At 39.9% G+C, this 9,029-nt stretch overlaps 1 protein-coding gene across 1 annotated transcript; it reads right to left on the bottom strand.

The window, feature by feature from the left end:
* Nucleotides 1-1,136: 1,136 nt before the first annotated feature.
* LOC135943534 (beta-1,3-glucan-binding protein-like) lies at nucleotides 1,137-7,290 on the bottom strand. The gene is made up of 5 exons (XM_065490103.1): nucleotides 6,889-7,290; nucleotides 2,710-2,829; nucleotides 2,527-2,654; nucleotides 2,273-2,468; nucleotides 1,137-2,032 (listed from the first exon to the last, which is right to left on the bottom strand). Exons 1-5 carry the CDS (start codon nucleotides 7,164-7,166, stop codon nucleotides 1,600-1,602), a joined length of 1,155 nt encoding a protein of 384 aa, XP_065346175.1. The 5' UTR covers nucleotides 7,167-7,290; the 3' UTR covers nucleotides 1,137-1,599.
* Between the last annotated feature and the right edge of the window lie 1,739 nt (nucleotides 7,291-9,029).

The following is a 9,029-nucleotide window of genomic DNA, read 5'->3' as shown; positions in this document are numbered from 1 at the left end:
TTCTGACTTACTTTCTATATGATCTACCCTAATAAGTCTTCAGACCCTTGATTATTTGCGAGGCGAACTTGCTTTCATAAGTTGGAATCTCTGGTTTGAAGCGCGTTCTAACCTCCCATTAGAGATTGCCGAAGCCAATGGCCACCAGGGAGCGGGGCTGGCTCGGCGCATGGCACGGTGTTGCCTCGCGCTCGACTCGTGCCGGCGCTCACCTCCTGGCGCTTCATGAAGTCCGAGCCGCGTGTTCGCCAGATTGAGCTGCTCGCAGGACCTGCTTAGCTCCCCGGCCTTGGCGGCTTTAGGTGTTAGAGCTGGGGGGCTGCCGGGGATCAGCTCAAGGGCCGCCATCTTCCTGCCTTAATCCAGCGCTCTCCTCCTTGGCGCATTCGCTGCCAACTTATGCACCTACGACGCTGCAGAAAACTGAACTTTTCCTTCAGAGAAGCTAACGACTTGTCTGACCCGTACGAACATTTTGTTCAACTTTCGCACAACCTGTTCAAACTCGGGGTTTGCAAATTAGGCTGTGCCGCCTCACTCATCGGGTTCATTAACCTCCTGATCTTACTTAGCAAATGGGCACTTAAATAGTTGCCGTAGAGCCAAGGGTAAGGACTTTTCAGTATGGAAAGAATCCACAAAGCTCTATGATTTAGGCCTCGCATGCATTTAACTTCGGTCCAGCCAAAATGCAAGAAGGACGACGGCCGCTGGCTGGCCAGGGCATCCGCCAACCGCTCTCCAGCCTAATGGCGGCGGTTGGTCGATGTTCGCCCAAGCGGTGATTTCGCCCGCGGTTGGCATCAGTGTCTTACAGAGCGACCCGCTAGTGCCTGATGAGCTCCGGCTACACCGAGTCGCGTTCATTCGCCCCAGCTATGCCCGAGACCGTATTCCGGCGTGAACCGACCAATCTCTCGGAGCATCGACAATGGCAGGCAAACCAACTCGCAAGCGCCCATCCAGTCACCAGCCAATAATCGCTCCACTTTTTGAGCAGCCCGCTTTAAATCGAGCTTGTAATTTGAACGATGGCTCGCTTCACCTGTGGTCAGCGTGCAGCTCCGCGGTGATCCTGGGGTGTGGATTTCATGGAAAATTCGCCTGTTTGGGACACTTTTACGCTTGGAATTTATTCAAAATGGAACAGTATGAGATGCTGCAGTCAACACCATTCGTTATTTTATCTCCACTTTTTGATTTGCGAGAAATTGACTTCATGCAACAGAAGAGCACCAAATAAATTTTCATTTAAATAAATTACAAGTTTTATTGCGGACAAAAACATCGTGTACACACAAGCGGTAAAATGAAAACCAGGTATGTTTTCCAAAAAACCAAATACAAAATTTAAATTACAAGAAATGACTAGACATATGAAAGCCAAAATTTTGGGTATTCATTTTCCCGTATACCACCCTAAGTAACAGAATAGTTCAATAATTATAATAAAACATGGAAACTTAACAAATATTAAATGGAAAACGCCTACTTGTACTCTTTGTGAACGCCGTGCAGCATATGAAACCGGTGAGTCTCTCTTGTAGAGCGTGGTGCGTGAAACACGATAAAATTGCCTCAGGCGGCAACACGCTGCGTTCATTTTCTCGGCTCGACCGGTTTGTACACCCTGATGTAGTCAACCCTGAGAGAGGATTCAATGGGATCCCAGGTGGGGTACCACAAGTCGCGCTTGCTCCAGAAATCTCTCAAGGGGTGTTTGTCTTGCAGGTACCACGGTCGCGGGTAGTCTTTATTCTTGTAGGCGCTGGAGAAGAAGGTTCCCCCGACGGCTACGTTCAAAACGAAAAAGAAGTCGCGGTCGAAGGGCGCCAAGTACTCGCCGTTCTGCCAAATGTTTGTGCCACCGGGATTTTCCGAGAAGTTGCCGATGTGCCAGAAACCTCCGGACGGAGGTGACACACTGCCGATCACTTTGTCGTCGACGGTGAACGTGATCGAGTTCTTGGTCCAATCCATTCCAAAAAGATGGAAATCCTGAGAAAAGTCTCTCCCGCTTCCTTCTAGAGACCTGAAATTGAGATGAAACGCATCAAACAGTGTAATATCCCTATGCTCTTGTAGCAGGTTCCTTTTTAAGAAAAAAATCTATGAAAAATCACATGAGTTTATAATTTAACTGTGGAATGATGAAAGATCCTTTTCCATTTTTTGTTATCTATAAGTGAATATGAACAAATCTTGCATTGTATTTCAAGTTACTTTACATAAATAAAGTTATTGTTTTTTTTTTAATTTGACCATGACTCACATTTCCCAGTTAGTCGGTCTCCACACATTGTAGCTAGAATTGGGTCCATAGTGCAGGGTAGAGCCCATTCTGTCTATGCCGTAGGAAACGCCTTGAGCATTGTACAATTTCTTGTTGCCGCGTGCCTCGACCAAATCAATTTCACCTGACGCTGGCCACCAACCATAGTGATTCTCCGTTGGCTTCATCCAAATAGCTGCATGAGGATGAATTTGTTAAAATCCATTCGTTTTTAATTCTTCAGTTCTGGTTACCTGGCCACAGCCAATCGCCTCGAGGAAGCTTAGCTCGCACTTCAACCCTCCCATAGTGAAAGCCAAATGATTTTTTCGAGTATATCCTCGCCGACTGGATGGGCAACACAATATCTGTGTCGGATACTCTGGAAGAGGAGATTTCGTTTATTTACATACCCATTGACCGCAATCGAAACTTACGAATCACATGGTCGCTGGTTGCATCCCGGATAGGACAGATTTCCATTGTAGAGAAATTCTTCTCCATACTCGTCGGCCGTTAATGTGGGCACAATGTGGAGAATTCCGTCCTTAACGTAGCTGTAATTATCATAATTAGCCAATTAATTATACAAGTTCGTTTTCTCTCTGATTGATTTTTATTCCGTTGCTTTAAAGAATTGAAAATGCGTGATATACGTGAAACGTTATTTATAATATTAGGTCAATTCTCTCCAGAGCAACGCATAGTAGTGAGAGTTTCCTAAGCAATTAATATTATTTGGTCGCAATGTCATCATAATTAAATTATTTTGAAATGTCATATTTATTATTTATCCGTTAATTTGTCATATGATAAAAAATATTTGAATGTTCAAACACTCGTCTAGAGAAAGATTTGTATATATAATTGTATAATTCTTTCAATGTCGATAAACTTTTAAATAAAACCGCAGTCTTCATTTGAATAACAATGAAGAATTGAGGGAACTCCTCCAGCTTTCAGGAAAAATGAAAATTTGGACACCACCGACAAGTTTTGGATTCTACGAATCAAGAAAAAACACCCGCTGCTCTTAATTTAAAATTCCTTTTTTAATAAAAAATATTAGTTAAAAATGAATCAGAAACATTAAGCCTCACGAATTTATTTTGCAAAAAAAATCAAATATTGGCTAGTGCTATTAATGTAGTGTGAATAAAAATAAAATACAGAGTTTATATTTTGCATGCAATCTATAGCTAGAGGTTGAAATTTCCCGCGAAGCTATTTTAACGCAATCACAAAAGGCGATAATTGCCATCCAATTAGCATACATATGTAAATGTTTGCATAAAAGTAATTTGCATTTGAAAGCAAACGCGATACCGCAGCAGGAATCACTTCCCGCAAAGTGCAATTTGAACAAAAGTGTGTTTATAATAATGCAGGCGGCCAATCACCATTATCTCGCGGCAGGAGACAGAAGTGAAATTGCCGTCGCGTCTCCTCCCGTCGCGTAATTGAATTAATCATAAATAAAGTCCACGGCTGTGAAGTCTTGGATGACATCCTCATTCGCTCGCGTGCGCTCAGTAAAAGTAAAAGTCGATCTATTATCATATCTGCTTACACCACTTTGCTCGTCGCACTGGGCGTTTATCTCACTGGAATTATCTCGTGTGCACCTGATTTATTGCCCATGAGCCGACTAATCGATCATGATGTGCATAAATTGTTGCAAACGTCTACTTTTATCAAAGCTTCGTGCAATTTGCATTCTAGTCACTGTCATGTCATGTCGCTCGGAAAAGTAGTTTTTAATCTGGTAATTACTGAAACGGATCTGCCATCCAAAGCAGAACTGTGCTAATTGTTTAACGTTATTTCTTTAATGTTGTTTATATTATAACGGTATTTACTTTTTAATGGATGCGTTTGATAAGAGCGTTCTCATGATTGTGAACATTTAGAAAACAATTATTGAATGTAAAAACAACAAAATCGGATAGAATAAACAGTTTAAAATTTTCCGTTACCATCACTCATGAAATATGCGCATTAATAATATTCAAACTCTACTTAAATTAAAGATATAAAGCAAATTAGGGGCACGATTTTTTTAAATCAATGAATTTATTTCCCCAGGAAAAACTCAAATTGATGCCTTAACATAAGAGCCTAATTTATTCGTCCCAGAGGGAAAGTAATATAAAAGACTGTTGATAGGTTTAAAAATTTCAAGCATCTCACACGCATCTGGCACACTTTTTAGATTTTGATCCGGGAGGCAAAGAACTGATATGACTCTAAACTTTTCTAGCAGGTCACTTGGTCACTTTCATCTTGCTTCGTTTTCTTTTTTTTTATTATTATTCAAATTAAAAAGTTGAATGTGACGAGAGAGGAGCAAAGCGACAGGAAGAAAAGAAAGATGCGATCGAGCGAGTTGAACGCTTGTTTGGCGTCGCGAGTGTAATGTTGTTTGTTCAGTCAGTCAGTCAGCCAGGCCGCAGACACATTCGTTCTGCGATCAATCAAAGGCGCGCGCGCGTGCACTCGTCGGCGCACACGGCGCTAGAAAGTGCAGCGCCGATAATTAGCCTTTTCAAATAGAATTTTACTGCACGCGGCTTTGCTTTCACTGATTTATGCAAATCGGTGGCGACGACGCGACGTGATGTGTGTTTATTGCAGGAATTTAATTTCTTTCTTTCTGTTAAGCAAAGCTACGGCGCAAACAGGATGGATTACGAGAGAGGATTTCAATGGTTCACTGTTTGTTCACAACTTGCGGCTTATGCCGTTTCTTCTCGGTTTGCGGCCTATTCGCGCGTATCCAGCTTCCTTTGAATCGGCTCGTGCTGCCTAATACGAACGGCAACATCCACGAGACCTTGTCCTTCAGATAAGCTTCCGTGCTTATCACCTGCGGTTTCCATGTTTGGTCCTAAAATGCCGCTGGTTTTATTTTATTTGGAAATATATACAAAAAGTAAACTCTTTAGCATTACAATATTGTGAAAGTAAAGCTAAACTTCAAATTTAATCCGGAAAGGAATTTACGGAATAGGAGAAAATTTGTTCAATGTTTAAAAGGAAAAATAATTAATTGTATGATATGAAAATTTTTTCTAAGATTCTACAGCAAAGTTTAACAATAATAAAATATAATTATGCAGTGAGAATAATGCTGGGTCAATTTTGTTATTATTTTCTATGCACAAAATTTTAACATCTTGGTTTTTCCCTATTTGAATTAACATGTTATTTTTATTTTAAGTTATAAAAGTGGATTCAACTCTTTTGAAGAAAGTGGAAAGAGAAATTGCTCCCTTTATACGTCTGACGTGAATTTTGCATGACCATGTTCAACGGCAATAATCCATGATGGTGCACCTGGCACGATTGAGTAACAAAGGCACGCGAAAAATTATTTAAAAATCAGATAGGAATTTCGTGTATATACTGAGGCAGAATCCGGACGAGATTATTTCCTCTGTGCTAAAAAAAAATCGTGCCGAGATCTTGCTGCATTCACAGGGTTTGCTCATTATTGTTTATCATCACGGATATGGATTCAAAGTGGAGTGGAAAATATCATCACGAGATTAGGCACGACTGCGAATGTTATTAGAAGATCGTGCTCGAGGATGATCAGTGTGCTAAGAGTATAGAGGACTTTTGGTCAATGGCCGAGAGCGCGAGTTGAGCCGCTGACTGAGAAATGATGGGCGTTTGTTTTAAATAGAGGCTCACATCACTTTGCTGGATGGAAGGTCACTGTGCGCCCAATGCCAAGGTCTTTCACTTTTGATCAGCAGTTGTTGAGCAGCCGACTTGCTATTTTTACCATCGTTCAGCTGTTCGCGGTCCGACACCAGCGAAATACGCATGCACTTTTTGTGGTTGATTTTGATAAAATATTCAACCACATCAATTTCCATCCACTGATATCTTATTTGAACTAATTTAATTAATTTTTATACCTATTCTTTTTAGAAGAAAAAATATTCTTCTAAAATAAAACTCGAAGATATTTAAATTGTTTGTATATCCGTTGCGATACAATTACGATGGCTTAATAAAAAGTATTATATTTGCTAATAATTGCGCACTGAATATTGGTATTCTTGACGACATATAATCAGATAAGAATATTGTTCCTTCCTTATCCTTGGATGTTTAAAAATCAATGTTCAAGCAAAACAACTCGTCCATTTCCTGGGAAAGATTAGAGATGGTAGTTTTTTACACAAATATCTTTCTATCGTAAATAACTCCAAGCATGGTTTTAATGGATCTAAATATTTGAGGATCTCAATAAGCTAAAAATATTACTAAGGCAATATATTGCAATAGGATCATATAATTATGGCTCTGAAGTACATAATTGTAGTGAATTATATTTTAAACGTGCTAAAGAACTGATCCATTAAAAAATAGAAAACTGACCAATTGGATCACCAAAAAATCCAATTATACCCCTCTCACATTGTGTATACTTTAAACGAAAAAACCTTTGCTGGATTAACAGCTTGAAGTAAAAATATATTAAAATCTATGGCTCTTAATACTTTGCAGTTATAAACACGTTCATTTATTTATTTCAAACACCCCGCTTCATTCTTTAAAGTCGTTATTTTGAAAGCATCTAACCTAAAATTAATGCAATTTACCTGTTTCTCCGGTCGTCCCTGTAATACTGGAACTCTTTGTTGCCGCCTCTCCAAGCGGTGATCATGTGTTCCCACACGTTGGGGTCGAGTTCGTCAAAGTTTTCCTCCCAGATGAGCTCCTCCAGCGGCTTGTCGTGGTAGAGATCGTCAAAGTGTGGCTTCAGCTTCCTGAAGGACGGCGCCGACGAGATGTTGCTCCAGTTGGAGATGCTGGGCAAGGCTTCGGAGGCGGCCACGAGCAGCAGCAGCAGCAGGTAGCTGAATCTTCGAGGGAGCATGGTGAAGGACTGAGGAAGCCACCTTCGCCGCGGCCTGCTGATATACACCTGACGGCGGTGTTGCCCGCCACTACGGAGGATGCAGCGCCAGTGCGAGAGAGCCGAGAGCAGGAGAAATAAACTGACCGGTTTGTCTCTCTCGCACGCCTCAGTCTCACTCACAATCAGTCACTCAGACGTGGACGCGAGTCACAGCGCCCAGCAGTCTGACCCTGCCGTCCGTAATTGCCACGCGCCGCAAGTGTCTGCAGTGGCGGATCCAACGAAAATATTTAAATTTAAAATAATCAAGGTGTGGCCACCATTTGTCCGTTATGAGACGACAAATGCAGTTAAAATCTTAGAAAATTTAGTGTGCAATGATATATTGGAATGCAGTTTCTATCAGCACAAAAATGTGCAAATTTATGACTGTTTCATTCCCACATGGTGGACGGATATCCGTTTTCGCTGCTTGTCGCTGTCTGACCTATTTCGCTAATTTTCGCGAGTCAGCACTAAAATGCGAAACGATGTATCATTAGTTCCCTTATCTTATATCAACTTTGCGGAATTTATGTCGCGTGTTAACAGATTTAAAATAGCGGATAATTTTCCCTTTTTGTCAAAATTTAGCAATCCATCATTGAAAATTGAAAACATTGTCAATTGTCAGTAAATCATGTCAGAGATAAGGTCAAAAGAAAGCATTTCATATGACCTAAATTTCATTAACTAATTATTTGCTTAAGATTAGCCTTTATTTTTTAGTATATCTTACTCATTCTCAAAATGTGAATAACGCACTTGCAAGAAATGAATTGTGTTTTAAACAAATAGGAAATGCTTGTTTGGAGATTCCAAAACATTTATTTGAACAGTATATATATTTCTCCTCTCCCAAAATGCACTAAATAATGGAAAATGAAAGAGAATAAGAACACGTCCGTGGATTGCTGATGACGCCACTGAAAGACAATTGCTGTCTATGAGCTATGCCAGGTCAAAATGATTATCTCATTTAACTTGCATTTTATCAAGCATAGTTTTGCACGTATATGCATATTAGCCACGCTCATGATAGAAGAAATAAATGACGTCATCAGAGTCTTTTTAAATGGCACCTGCATAGACGGAATCGTATTTAAGAGCGAGTTCATCGCCATCACTCCAATTGGCCAACTCTTAAAAGAAGACGAATGATGCTGATTGTGCGAGTCAGTCTGCGCTTTGACCAGAATTCCCCAGTGCACGTGGATCAGCACCAGAAAATAATAATTGCCGGGGAAAATCCCAACTGCGAGAGCGGTGTGGGGTCTAAAAACCTGGTTCTACAGTGAAGAGGTAGTTTTATCGAATTACAAATCAGAAGAATTTATATTTTAGCTGAAGACCCTATAAAATTGGTCATACGTATTTAGCTCCTGAAGTTGTTTAGCAAAATAATTTCTTGTTATCTTCAAATGACGCAATTTGAAGCGGAAAAAACTAACCTTAGCGCGTCAAAACATATTCGACGGAAAACAAAAATTCTGTTGGCATTTTTCTTTGATACGAAAAGTAAAAATAGCATAAAGATCGAGAACAATAGCAATTGAGGAGCGTTTAAAACAATGCAGGTTTTATTTGTTTTTTAATACTTTTAATACAAATTATACAAATTTTGAAAGCTAAAAAAAGGAAATTTATTTCTTTTCTTTAAATTAAACTTCGAAAGTCTTTTCTATATAGTGTTATTTTTCCATAAAAAAAGTTCGTGCTATATAAATATCGACCTAACAAATTCAAAGCTAATATGTGTACAGAATCTATGAATCTGACGAACACAGTTTTATTTTAACACTTTAAAAGTGTTGGACTTTTATTTTTTGATCAAGTAGCTTT

Source organism: Cloeon dipterum, chromosome 4, assembly GCF_949628265.1.
Source record: "Cloeon dipterum chromosome 4, ieCloDipt1.1, whole genome shotgun sequence".
In the NCBI taxonomy this organism is placed as follows: Eukaryota; Metazoa; Arthropoda; class Insecta; order Ephemeroptera; family Baetidae; genus Cloeon; species Cloeon dipterum.
This window is presented reverse-complemented; position numbering and strand designations above follow the sequence as displayed.

Bases quoted from the DNA above. Each gene is read 5' to 3' on its own strand.
- LOC135943534 (XM_065490103.1), bottom strand. From the start codon at position 7,166: ATGCTCCCTCGAAGATTCAGCTACCTGCTGCTGCTGCTGCTCGTGGCC. The intron at 2,830-6,888 runs GTAAATTGCATT...TGATAATTACAG, and splicing joins AGGGACGACCGGAGAAACAG to CTACGTTAAGGACGGAATTC. The intron at 2,655-2,709 runs GTAAGTTTCGAT...CTCCTCTTCCAG, and splicing joins AACCAGCGACCATGTGATTC to AGTATCCGACACAGATATTG.